This window comes from Sphaerodactylus townsendi, linkage group LG16 (genome assembly GCF_021028975.2).
Source record: "Sphaerodactylus townsendi isolate TG3544 linkage group LG16, MPM_Stown_v2.3, whole genome shotgun sequence".
Lineage (NCBI taxonomy): Eukaryota > Metazoa > Chordata > Lepidosauria > Squamata > Sphaerodactylidae > Sphaerodactylus > Sphaerodactylus townsendi.
In genome coordinates this window covers 9,965,475-9,979,231 of record NC_059440.1, presented here as the reverse complement: position 1 = coordinate 9,979,231, position 13,757 = coordinate 9,965,475, and the positions used below count along the sequence as shown (strand labels likewise).

The 13,757-nt window shown below is 53.4% G+C and overlaps 1 protein-coding gene across 1 annotated transcript in view; it reads right to left on the bottom strand.

Annotated features, from left to right (window-relative positions):
• Positions 1-13,757, bottom strand: part of MYO18A (myosin XVIIIA) — a 132,601-nt gene that overhangs the window by 35,164 nt on the left and 83,680 nt on the right. Inside the window, exons 19-26 of the mRNA XM_048518590.1 lie at positions 13,496-13,639; positions 12,651-12,740; positions 11,617-11,736; positions 10,747-10,858; positions 9,219-9,346; positions 8,570-8,724; positions 1,318-1,441; positions 307-507 (exon numbers count right to left, since the gene is read on the bottom strand). Of these exons, the coding sequence (XP_048374547.1) occupies positions 307-507; positions 1,318-1,441; positions 8,570-8,724; positions 9,219-9,346; positions 10,747-10,858; positions 11,617-11,736; positions 12,651-12,740; positions 13,496-13,639 (1,074 nt within the window). The remainder of the gene's footprint in view (positions 1-306; positions 508-1,317; positions 1,442-8,569; positions 8,725-9,218; positions 9,347-10,746; positions 10,859-11,616; positions 11,737-12,650; positions 12,741-13,495; positions 13,640-13,757) is intronic.

Genomic DNA, 13,757 nt, shown 5'->3' with positions numbered 1-13,757 from the left:
GGCAATTACTTACTTGCCTGGCCACCGCCACTTCTGCACTCTGCATGGCTGGGACTGCGGGACTGCGTTCCCTGAGACACAGCCGCCGCCGCACTCCTTCCTCGGGCCGGCTGTCTGGGCTTTAGCCTGATGCAATCGAGCCGGCTTCTCCCCGAGACTCAGGAGAGGAATCGCAGCAACAGCAGCCCAAGCGCAACGCAGGTGCCTGGCACACGCCCCCGTGAAACCGGCACGCCCAGAAAACCGGCTGAGCCAGGGCCTGCCCTGGGAAGGAAAGGACAGGTGCTGAGCTCCGCCCCGGCCTACCTGCTCCAGCATCTGGATCGTGCCCGCCTGCTCATCCAACTCCTCCTCCTGGTCTTTGGCCTTGGCCTCCAGATCCCGGAGCTGCTTCCGGACTTTGGCCAGGGAAGCCTCGTCTTTGGACTCCTGCGAGGAGAGGTCCTGCAGCTCGGCCTCCAGCGACTCCACTTTCTGCGTGTACAGGGCGATGTTGGAGTCTTTCTCCTGGGAAGGGTGAGAGGGAGGAGAAGAAGAAGAAGAAGAAGAAGAAGAAGAAGAAGAAGAAGAAGAAGAAGAAGAAGAAGAAGAAGAAGAAGAAGGAGAGTTTGGATGTGTAGCCTCCCTTTTTCTCCTGCAGGAGACTCAAAGGGGCTGACAATCTCCTTGCCCTACCCCCTCACAACGAACACCCTGTGAGGTGGGTGGGGCTGAGAGAGCTCCGAAGAACTGTGACTAGCCCAAGGTCAACCAGCTGGCCTGTGTTGGAGTGCACACGTTAATCTAGTTCCCCAGATAAGCCTCCACAGCTCAAGTGGCAGAGCGGGGAATCAAACCCGGTTCCTCCAGATTAGAGTGCCCCTGCTCTTAACCACTATGCCACTGCTGCTCCTGCTGCTGAGAGGAAGAGCAAGAGGATGACAGTGGCCCCACAGCAGCCAGAAACCTGTGCTGCTGGCTCCTCGGCAGCTCCCCTCTGCTGGTGGGAGGACAAAGAGGAGAACTTTGCCCTTTCAGGTCACGCAGCCTGAGCAGACCTGAATTTCAATGCCGGTGGAACCAAAACCGCCTTTGAACGGGGTTCGCCCGCGGTGCAGCTGAACCTGAACTACAATCCACGCCAAGCGGCCACGCGTGCTGCGCAAGGATCGCATTAGGCTGCTCAAGGTAGGTTGCAGCCTGGCACAAGTGAGCGCACACGCAGGCAGAGCGCCTCTGCCGCACCGGCATCCACAGGGACGGCACAGGCACCAAACTCCAGAAGCCGCCCCGACGAGGAAGGGCTCCGGCCACCTGTTTTGCCGCTGGGTCACCCACCTCCAGTTGTTGCTTCAGGCTGAAGACCTCGGCGATGAGCATGTCCTTCTCTCGGGCCAGCTTCTCCCGTTGGAGCTTCTCCCTCTGGGCCTCCTCGTGAGCCTGGGAGAGCTCACTGTCAAACCTGCACGTGGCAGAGAAAAACATGAGCGTCTTTCCGCACACGGAGCCACTCTCCTCCTCCGCTCCTTGGGATCAGGGCTGACATCATCCTCTATTCCAGAGGTGGGAAGAGGAGGAGGAGGAGGAGGAGGAGGAGGAGGAGGAGGAGGAGGAGGAGGAGGAGGAGGAGGAGGAGGAGGAGGAGGAAGAGGAGGAGGAGGAGGAGGAAGAGGAGGAAGAGGAAGAAGAAGGAGGAGGAGGAGGAGGAGGAGTTTGGATTTATATTCCCCCTTTCTCTCCTGTAAGGAGACTCAAAGGGGCTTACAATTTCCTTTCCCTTCTCCCCACACAACACACACCCTGTGAAGTAGGTGGGGCTGAGAGATCTGAAGAACTGTAACTAGCTCAAGGTCACCCAGCCGGCAAGTGTTGGAGTGCGCAAGCTAGTCTGGTTCACCAGATCAGCCTCCACAGCTCAAGTGGCAGAGCGGGGAATCAAACCCGGTTCTCCACATTAGAGTGCATCTGCTTTTAACCACTACACCACGCTGGCTCTCGTCAGGCAGCAATGGCGCTGAACCTTGACGTAGGGATCAGATAAGCCACCCCTGGTGGACCCAGACCCCCTTCTGAACTTGGAGAGTGTGGGGGAAGAGGCAAGGCCTCACCCCACCCCGCCTGCAGCCCAAATGACTGATGCTTCATCTGCTGCCTGAGACACATGACCTCAGCTGCCTTCACAGGTGACGGAAAGGAGGCCTTGGGATCACTTCCTGTCTCCAAAGTGACACAGGACTTTTGCTCACAAAGGTGCCCATTCAAAACCAAGTCATCTGGCCCCAGCCCAATCTGGAGCCACGGTTCTGCCCAGCCAAGTCCACTGAGAGCGAGGACATTTTACTTGGCCTCTCCTCATCTCTTCCCTGCTCCTGCAGCTTCACCAGAGCCCGAGTGCATTTGACTCCATCCCCGAAGCCGTGAGAGCTAGAAGCCGGCTTTTTTCCAGCAATGCTTTCTTGGGGACACTGCATCTGCACTTACGACGGCTCTGCGAGTAAGATTATTCCGCCTCCATTTTAATGTGCAGAGAAAGGAAAATAAAACCTCCCTAGTCTTGAAAGGCGAAATGCAGAGCCAGGATAAATCAGAACTAGCTCCTCTCCGCCCCCCCGCCCCCCAGTTTGTTTCTTGAGTTTCCTCAATGCCACCCACCGGCTTGGTCCCCTGCCAAGCACCGCTCCCCCTCCCTCGCCTTAAACCCCATCTCAGCTGGGGGCCTCTCTTAACTCCACTGTTTACAAGCCTTTAATTTCCAGCAGAAGAGCACGAGACGGGGAGCAAATTGCACAGAATCCTCCCTGCGCTTTGCCTGGATCGTTAAGAGAGAGATTCTGCCTGTCAGTGCCATGTGGGGATGGGGGGGTGGGTTGAACAAGAGAAGCGAAGGACACAAGGGGTGGGGGTCAGGCCTACAACTATCTCCAGCAGACGCCTGGCAGAGAGGCCTCAAAGAATCGTATGGAAGAGGGGAAGCCCTCCGACACAAAGTCAGCAAGAAGCCTGCCCAAGCCAACCTGACCGCTGACCTGCTCCCAATCACAAATGGAAGATGTGGGGCAGCCCCTCTTCTGCTGACCTTGACACACTGTGGGAGCAAGAGGGCTCTTTTAGGGCAGGCTGGGGGCAGCAAGGGGCTACACTGCTTGCCTGCAGCCAGTGGCGTACTGCTAATGGGGACATGGAGTATACCATATCCCCGGACACACACTGCTAAGTCCCCCCAGCCTCCCCGCAGGCCGGGGGGAAGGGCAGGGCTCGGCGACGGGCAGCTGCTGTGCCCGCCTGGGCCGCCCACTGCTGAGCCCCACCCCCTGGCCTCCCTGTAGGTTGGTTTCTGCCCTCCCCAGGCAGGGAGGCCAGGGGAGTGGGGCTCAGTGGTGCTGGCCTGTAGGGAGCTGGTCTGCAGGGAGGCTGGGGAGGGCATGGCTCAGGGGCTGGCCTGCAGGGAGGCTGTGTGGCGGGGCTCAGGGGCGGCTCAGCCCCGCCCCCCATCGCTGAGCCCCGCCCCCTTGGCCTCCCTTTTGGCTCCTGTAAGTTGGGTGGCGCGGGGAGCAGGGCAGGGAATGGGCGCGGGGAGGCGCCATTTAGGCCTGGTACACCACTGCCTGCAGCCAGCAACATCACCCCCAGCCATACCTCAGACCCCAGATGGCTTTTAGAAAAGAAGAACGATGTGCCGTCGAGCAGGCCGCTGACTCACGGCAACTCCTCCGACAGGGCGTTTCAAGCAGGAGCTGAGCAGAGGTGGCGTGCCATTACCGCAGAGGGGTTGTGGGGACACAGCAACCCCAGTCTTCCTGGCCGGTCTCCCATCCAAGTACTGACTACAGCCAACGGCATTTATCTCCCAAGCCCTGGAGAGCTTGGGCCAAACGAAGCTAACGATGAAGCCTGCTCTTCGTTTTTAAAGAATCGCACGAACTCACTGGCTCCGTCAGCAGCTGCAGCAGCCAAAAAGAGCCTCCGCCTACAGAGGCCATTCACTGCGGCGAGGGAGTATAGTGGAAAGAGGCTGGGCTTGGCATGGGGAGACCACAGTTCAAACTCCTGATCTGCCATGAAACCAGCAAGGTGAGTCGCCCACAGGGGAGACATATGGGGTCAAATGTCTCCGGGCTGCGGCTATTTAGTCACGTGGGTGGGGGGAATCGCCCCCCACGCCCCTCCTCCTTCCTCCCGGGTCCATACACCAACTTCAAGACCTGGTGCAAAAAAACGTTGTTTGGTCATGGTGGGGGAGGGCAGCCGCCCATACAGGTGGGGGAGGGGGGGTAGAAAACTCAGATTTTTGCACCAGGCTACATTTTCCCTAGATACACCTCTGGTCGTCTCAAGAAGTCATTTCTAAGCTCATTAGTTGGCTCCAGATAAGCAGGATTACAGTTCCTGTCATCCCCTGCCAGCATCATGCTGGCAGGGATGATGGGAACTGTAGTCCATAACATCTGGAGGGGCGCCAGTTTGACACCTGTGGGCTAGCCCACAGGTGTCAAACTGAACCTCAGATGTTATGGACTACAGTTCCCATCATCCCCTGCCAGCATCATGCTGGCAGGGGATGATGGGAACTGTAGTCCAACATCTGGAGAAATGGTGGCCACCACAATGAACTTTCCTATGTAAGACACTCTCCTCGAGGGATCAAACAGATATTACAAGCACCAAAAGGCTCGAGCCCTTCAGCAGCTGGGCAGGACACAAAACTAACAGCCTTAACCAAAGTCATAGCATCCTTTGCCATGACTCCAGCTCTGTGGACAGGCTCCATTTTTTTAAATCTTGCCTCAACCAGGCTGACAGCAGGAAAAGCATATAAAAAAACTTAACCTCAGTACCCGAGGTAGTCTAGGACACCATTCTACCAGATGCCTCAGTCATTTATAAAGCCCTTTTTGTCAATACTGTCACGTTTCGTCAGATCGTAATATTTTGCAACAGTATTTTTGACCGCCGAACAAGGCCAGTGGGCCCAAACGTGTTTGGGTCTAAAGCTGTTGCATAGACTTTATGTGTTATCTTGTTGTGATTTTCACAGATGCACATTTGAGAGCCTAGTTAAGGCCTTTTGCAATGATAATTTGATTTTAATTTGAATGAACGCATTTGTATTTTGGCTACGTAGCAGTTTCCGTTTTAAAAGGCCCAATTTTATCTTAACCTTTTGGTGCCTGCCACAACAAGGGCCCGGGCCTTTTCGGCTCTGGTCCCAGCCTCATGGAACCCTCCGCCTGAGGAGACCGAGGCCCTGCCAGATCCATTACAGTTCCATAGGGCTTGTTAGACTGAGCTGTTCCCTCAGGCATATGGTTGAGACACCTACAGTTAACATCTGGGGCCTCCCCCATCAATTGTTTCCATCAGCTGTTTCCAATTTTAACCTGCTATTGATCATCACTTCACCCTTGATGCATAGATCCCAATCTAAGTTGATCTGGACTTGGTTGCTGCTTGGTAACTGTGTTACTGTGACATTTATATGTTTTATATGCTTACATGTTTTAAATTGTTTTATGATTGTTGCATGCCGCTCCAAAAGGAGAGGTGTGGGATATTAAGACTAATAAATAAATAGATAAACAGTCTGGGGGGTTGTCATTTTATGGTTCTAATTGGATTTTTTTTAAAAAGAAAGCCTATTGCTGTAAGCTGAATTGAACCACAAGGGTAGGTAGGATGTAAACGTTTTATCAAATTCATTGATTAATGGAAAATAATTTCCACCCACAAATGCCAGGACAAAATGGTGGGGTTACTGCCTTGTGACCTACTCTGAAGTGTCCCAAAAGCTGGCTATGGCTGGTGAAACCACGCTGGGCAAGAGCATACAGGGCTCTTCTTCTACAGCCGTGGCGTAGTGGTTAAGAGCAGGTGTACACTGATCTGGAGGAACTGCGTTTGATTCCCCACTCTGCCACTTGAGCTGTGGAGGCTTATCTGGTGAACTAGATTAGCCAGTGCACTCCAACACACACCAGCTGGGTCACCTTGGAATAGTCACAGTTCTTCTGAGCTCTCAGCCCCACCTACCTCACAGGGTGTTTGTTTGGGGGGCTGGGGAAGGGAAAGGAGATTGTCAGCCCCTTTGAGTCTCCTTACAGGAGAGAAAGGGGGTATAAATCCAAACTCTTCTTCTACTACTGACTATTGAATGGGAACTGAATTATCTGCATTCTGAGGGGGATTTGGCAATTGGGGGAGATTAAAATGCACACGTGAGCCCCATCATTACAATTATCTGGCCACGGTTGAAGGGTCCCGACCTTCAACCTCAAGAATACCTGACAGACGGCAGAGACTCTGCACGCAGGTGCGCAAAACCACAAAAAGCCACACCCAAGCCTTAATGTGATCTGCAGCCTCCACCCCGGCTTGGTTTCCCTCCGCCACTTTATTCAGTGACCCATGTTAAATGTCCAGTCAACTAATCCCCGTTCTTCTTGGCACAGGGTAATAAATAGCGGCATTAACACGGGCTCTGCTCTCCGGAAATTGAAATTAATTAGGTTGATTCTCTCCCTCGCTGGGTCTTTCTGTCTCTCCCCCCCCCCACCCCCGCCGCCTTCCCCTGTTCATGTGATCATTACCATAATGAGATGAAAGCGTCCTCTCGGCTGCTTAATAACATTTTTTAAGAAGCGAGGAGAGTCTCATAATGGAGGCGGAGACGGCGAGCTGAGCAAAGGCTGGGGGAGGCGGCGGGCACAGCCTGGGGCCGGATCGGATGCTAACGGCCCTCCGGACAATTTCTCGATTCTTTAATTGCTCCTCATTAAGGCGGCATTACCTGGGCTCGGTCTGCGGCTCGGCTTCGGATGCCAAGCCCTTTCCTCCTTCCCCCAGGCTGAGCCAGCGAAGGAAGCGCAGGAGGATGAAGGAATGCAGAAAGCGGGCAATGCAACCTGGGCATGCCTCTTTGCAGCAGGGAATGGGCCCTCCTGGTGCTGCAGGAGGGCATTCTTCTGTGGCATCTACTGCTGTGTAACGCTGGGAGAGACAGCGGGGCGCACGGCAGAGCTTGAAAGAGCCTTGATGAGGATGAGAGGAGGGCAGCGCCCTGGCTCAGGGTTGAGTGCGAGGATTGGAGGGGGTTGGTTTGCATCTCCCTCAGCTGCCAAGAGGCGGCCTGGAGCACAGCGCATCCCTGGCTTTCAGGCGAGCCCGCTTTACAGTGTTGGCGTGTGGATAAGGACAGGACCAGTAGCCAGTTTGGCCCGACGAGGCAGGGGAGGAAAGGCTTTAGGCAAAAGCGACTCTCGCCAACTGGCAGGTCTTGGGCAGAAAGTCAAGAGAATTAAGGATGTTGCCCACTGAGGTCCAACATAGAAGGCACTGCAAGGTCTAACAAAGTCAGGGCAACTGAGCATGTGCGGCAGAGATGTTCCACTGCCATCTTTGGACTTTGGGGGCGTTTGTATTAACATTTTGATAGGTTTGTGCAGTGCAATCCACACCTATGTTTGCAAACTGCCTTGAGCTTCTTTTAGATGGGATGGGAGGAGGAGGAGTTTGGATTTATATCCCCCTTTTCTCTCCTGTAAGGAGACTCAAAGGGGCTTACAATCTCCTTGCCCTTCCCCACGCCCCCCAAACAAACACCCTGTAAGGTAGGTGGGGCTGAGAGAGCTCCAAAGAACTGTGACTAGCCCAAGGTCACCCAGCTGGCATGCGCTGGAGTATACAAGCTAATCTGGTTCCCCAGATAAGCCTCCACAGCTCAAGTGGCAGAGCAGGGAATCAAACCCGGTTCTCCAGATTAGAGTGCACCTGCTCTTAACCGCTATGCCACGCCAGCTCTCTGGGATGGGGGGGGGGGGGGCCGTAGTAAAAATCTCCTAATAAAATAAAATGAGTTATGAGAAAGAAGCCCAGGCGACCCCAATCTTCAGATCTCTGAAGCCAAGCAGGGTTGGTCCTAGTTAGTTCTTGGATGGGAGACCACCAAGGAAGTCCAGCATTGCTGCACAGAGGCAGGCAATGGCAATTTTTGGAATGGCTGCTATAATGTCTTTTAATGAATTTCAATGTTTTATTGTTATATTGTATTTATGAGATCTTATATTGTTATTTGTTTTATGTCTCATTGTACACCGCCCAGAGCCCTTCGGGGGTTGGGCGGTCTATCAAGACCAATAAATAAATAAACCCAAGTCTCCAGCTATGCAAGTCTCCAGCCTTGAAAACCCTGCTGGCCCACTATAAGTCGGCTGCAACTTGACAGCACTTTCCTCCACTCCTATGGGAAAGGGAGAAAATGATTGTTCCGAAGGGGCGGGATGGAGTAGGGGGTTTCCTGCATTGCTCTCTGGCCCACAGCCCAGTGGGGAAGGAAGGGGGAACTGCCCCAGTATAAAAGCTGTGATGTTTCTTACATGCATCAGAATCCAGACCTCAGGTTCAGTCCTGCTACCTCTGACTAGTACAGCTCTCTGGGATCTCCACCCTGCTACAACCCTGGTTTTAAAAACCAACGAGTGAGCCCAGATTTCCTGGGATCCAGCGATGAACAGCGGACACTGCAGAAACCCTCACAGAGGTAATCAGTCACAGGGGAACCCCGCTCCCCTCCACCACCACCACTCCATACACACACCTGCGCTGTTTCTTCTCCAGCTCGTGATTCCGGCCCTGTTGGCCTTCCAGGTGCAGCTTGGTGTCTTGCAGTTCAGATGTCAGGCGCTGGCATTTCTTCTTCAGGGTTTGCAGGGCACGCTGGCTCTCCTCGCTGTCAGCCTGCAGGTCAGCCAGCTGCAGAGGGAGGGAGGGGATTGTGGGACTGCAGCCTTGGAAGGGAGGCAAAAGTGGAGCCTCCCCCCAAAGCTCGGCCTGCGCCCCCTTCCTCCACTCCAGGCACACGGATCTGAATGCCAAGACCCGTTTCCACATGGTTTTGCCATGCCTCCAGGGGATGTTGAGAGGCCTGGCAGGACATGCTTTGACACCAGAGCACGACCCACAAAGCAGCGATCAGCTGCCCACTGCTCCAAGGAACGGCCTGGGACCCCCGACATAAGAACATAAGAAAGAGCCTGCTGGATCAGACCAGAGTCCATCTAGTCCACCCTCTGCTACTCACAGTGGCCCACCAGATGCCTTTGGGAGCTCACATGCAGGATGTGAAAGCAAGGGCCTTCTGCTGCTGCTGCTCCCGAGCACGTGGTCTGCTAAGGCATTTGCAATCTAAGGTCAAGGAGGATCAAGATTGATAGTCCACGCGGGAGGGCAAGAGAGAAGACACTCACACGTCTCTCCAGCTGTCTCTTGCTCTGCTGCTCCACCTCCAGCTTGTCCTCCAGCTCCTGTTGCAAGCGCTTTTTGGTGAAATCAACCTCCCGGATGGCACGTTCATACTTCAAGCGCCATTCGCCACCTGTGGGAGGGAGAGTCGAGACAAGGGGGGTGGTAACAGACAACCTGTGCCACTGAGGACAATCACAATGAGTGGTTGTGGCGGGTTTTCTGGGCTGTGTGGCCGTGGTCTGGTAGATCTCGTTCCTAACGTCTCGCCTGCATCTGTGGCAGGCATCTTCAGAGGTATATCACAGAGGGAAGATACACCTCTGAAGATGCCAGCCACAGATACAGGCGAAACGTCAGGAACAAGATCTACCAGACCACAGCCACACAGCCCGGAAAACCCACAACCACCAGTTGAATCTGGCTGAGAAAGCCTTCAACAATCACAATGAGACCTCACCCTTGCCCTGAATCAAAGGGCAGTGGCAGCGGCTTCATTTAGATGCAAAAAGCCAAGTCTACCTCTGGAAGCCACGAATCCTAGAAACTCCCTTGGAGAAGGAAGAGCTGAAATAACGCTCAGAGCACCTGTAGACCACCCCAACTGTGTATCACTCCTCAGGTCCATTCCTCTGCCCCCCTACAGATTTTGGGAAGTGCCTGTCTTGGTGTGCGGGCTGTTGAGTCCAGAAAGGGGCTACTCCAACAGGCAGTGGCTCCCCAACACCTTAACCAGGGAGATGCCTCACTTAGTCCTGCTGCTTCTGGAGAAGACTATACACTGTTTCACATAAAGATGTTAGTAGACTGCATATTCCTCTGCCACAGAACATACTACTCAAGTTCCTTGGGGGTAGAAAATGCCACTGAGTCACAGCTGAGTTATGGCAACCCCGTAGGGTTTTCAGGGCAAGAGATGAACAGAAGCGGCTTGTCCATTACCTGCCTCTGGACTTGCCTGGAGCGTCACCTGGCTCCCCTCACACCCATGTAACTGGAAGGGGGAAAAACGTCCCTAGGCTATTTTCTACATGGAAAGGGGGTCTTGACAGGTCACACAGGAAATTTCCTCTGCCACATCCCAGGAAGCTTGCATTTACAATGGAGAAATGTCTAAGACAAGGGCAGTGGAATCAGACTGCTGTCCCCCTCTCTGCTGTTCTGATGTCCAAATCTTTTTCTAATCCCGCTAATCCAACGGTCCCCCGTAACAGTTGTAGGGAACTGTGCGGATGTTCCCCACCACTGCGCGGAAGTGAGCCACCTACGGGAGCTCCCCCTGCTGGTGTTTGCAACAGCTGTGCAGCACCGATACCACGTCTGCTCAGCTGCACGTTTTATAGGGACCGCTGGATGCATGACAACTTTCCCAGCAAAGAGGCTGACAAACCCCACACCTCTCCGCTGTTCTCTCAGCAGGGGGGTGAGCTCCTGACCTCCTCCAAAGGGGCAGATTTGGAGTGCTGCAACAGGTCTCTCAGTGGGCACAGGCTCAGCGCCCTTGGTCTGCCGGAATGCCAGAAAGAGACTCACTGGAGTCATCATCGTCCACCTCCCCGTTGAGCTCCGCAGCACGTATCAGACGGGCCTCCATCACCTCCATCTCCATGGAGTCCATCTGCTTCTTGACGCCGTCGTACTTGGTCTGAAGGGAGAGAGAGGCCATTTTAGCACTCAGAAGGGGGGCCTGGCAGGACAGCCCCCTCCCCCTCTGCACCCTCCAGCCCAAGAGGGTGGCCCTGTTGGCACAATGAGCATGGGCAGTGCCAGGGCAGAACTGAAAAGGGCTGAAAGCAGCAGCGTGCTTGGCTCCTCAGAAACATCCCGTGAGTTGCCTTCTAGTGTGGAGAGGCTGCACTGAGGAGGCAGAATTCCAGGTCTGCATTTCTTTGTTTATATCCTGCCTTTCTCCCCAACAGTGACGCAAAGTGACTTAAGTCATTCTCCTCTCCTCCATTTTATCCTCACAACCACCCTGCGAGGTAGGTCACACTGAGAGCATGTGACTGCCCCAAGGCCAACTGGTGAGCTTCCGTAGCAGCGTGGGGATTCAAACACAGGTCCCCCTGTTGCTAATAGGACACTTTAATCACTCTGCCAACCTGTGTGGCTAAATGAGACACTGACAAGCAATAATCTGTGGTTTTTACAATGTTTACAGGGCCTAAATTTCCTGCAGGTAGACAATTCACAAGGAGGGAGAGAGATCAGCTGGCACTGCAGTGTCCCTTATAAACCCAACTGATCGGGGCTCAGTCATCAATGCCAGGAAAGCCTAGAGCTGCAAGGGTCAAAAGGTGGCATAAGAAGGGTGGGGACAGGTTGGCACCAAGGGTATTTGCTCAAAACTCTCGCCCACACTCCCAGCCTGAAGCATCACCATCGCTGGCCTGCCTGGCTCACCTGTAGCTCCTTCATATCTTTTTCCACTCGCAGCCGCTCTGCAGTCTCCGCGTCCAGGAGCTGCGAGGCAGATTCTCCCGTGTTCCTCTCGTCAGTCAGCTCCGAGGTCAGCTCTGTGATCTGGGAGAGGCCAAAGGCCAGAGTGAGGCAGGAAAGGGACAGGGCGTCCAGCACGCAGAATCCATTTTTGAGGATGTCGATGATGTACTTTTAAACTATTCGCCTGTTTCCTGGAGGCTAAGGAATGGTCAACTAAAATGGACCTTCACGCCCTTACTACAGCTAAAAGACTTCTACTGAAACACTGGAACGATAAAAGTCCGTCTCTGGTAAATCAATGGATTGGTAAATCAATATTTGAATACATGGCATGCGGACAGCAACTGTGCATGGTCTTGTTTTTAGATATTTGGAAACAATGTATAGAAACATATGTCTAGATTCCCCACCTCTACTGTTATTTATTTGCTGTTATGTATATTCTTCTTAAGCTTTTTTTGTGTTCTTTTTGAAGGAAATAAAGAGAATTAAAAAAAAACACAGACAGATCCATGGACCACTAGTTTTCAGCTTCTGACTATCTCCCATTACAAATCATTCTTTCCTGCTGCTCCAGATATCCTTACACCCTGACTTCTTTGTCTCAACACCCCATGCCACAGGACACGAAGGGAGCTTTGACTCTCAAATCTGGGAATCAAGCTGGTCATTAAGGTGTTCTGGATTTGAATCTTACTCTATTCCACCCTCACCACCCCAACCTGCGCAGCACAGTTTGGCTGGACTGCTTCTCTCCTTTTGAACACTCCGTTAAGGTTCCCGGTAGTTGCTGTACCTCTGTGATCACCTGCTCGCTTTGGGGGTCCCATCCCCTCTGACAACATTGGACCCATTTGCTACCAAGACTAACACAACCAGTCTACGCCCTCTAGAAATCTGTGGTAGCTACACAGCTCTGAAGCCATGTGCCGCTCCTAGCACCCTTCTGCAAGGAACTTGGTCTGTGAGTACACGGGGAGATTCCGGGACCACACCTTGCTCTCCAGGCGGTCACTGGTCAGCCGCAGTTCGTTGCGCTCTTTCTCCACCTTCTCCAGCCGATTTTTCAGCTGTTGGATCTCTTCCTGTTACAGACAAAGGACAAGGGTCAGACACCCAAGAAGAACCAAAGAGCTTCATAGTGCTCCGCCTGGGATTGGGACTGAAATTTCTCATACAAGAACTTCTCTTTGGATAATCCTGGGCTTTGGGGGAAAGGCTCTCCTCTCATCTGGGAGACAAATTGGGCTCTTACCTAAAGCGGACTTGGAAAACACGACAGCACTTATTTGCAACTGTCGTTCAGTGGATGTTGTTCTGGGCAGGCGTACATGGGAACTGTGCATGGGCAGGCTGGCCTACGCACGCACAGGCCCTATAAGTGCCCTCACAGAAGGCACAATGATGAACGAGTTCCGTAAAAGTGAGATTCAGGCACCCCAGCAAGCCTGTTACCCGCCTTTTATACTTGATGTTTACGAATAACTGTGCCCATTATACGTCTCGTTGTCGCATGAGATCCTTGTGAGTTAAGGGGCCCTTGATGAAGCCCCTTTGAAGAAAGCACAGCAGGCCATGGGCACCTAGGAGAGCTTCCTAAGATGATTACAAGAATGCTTTCCAAGTGTGGTGAGCACAGTTCCACTGCTGAAACCAAACTGATCTGGCTCTACAAGCTGCACAACAACACGACAAGCCCGGTCAAGGCAGGTACACCAGGATGGGCAATACAGGTCATAGGTCAAGGCAGGCAGAGGCAGCTTCAAGTGGTCCCCCTTGGAGCACACATTGCTTCGGAGCAGCAATTCCCCTTCCCCTTCCCCTCAGGGCTCCTACGCACATCTTTGCCCCGGATCTGGTCCTCCGTGAGCTGGACTTCAATGAGGGGCCGGACAGTAGTGAAAAGTTTCCACCAAGGCCAATCCTTCACTCCTTTGTTCTTCTTAATGTTCTTCTGAACGCAGCGGATTGCCAGGTCTTGGATCTGGAGTGGAGAGGGGGGAAGGGAGGGAGGGAGGAAGAACGTATCCAGTCAACAGAACCCTTCTCAAGAAAGCAGCAGCCAAACCCCAACTCTCCTTTTTAGGCTTTATGGCTTCACT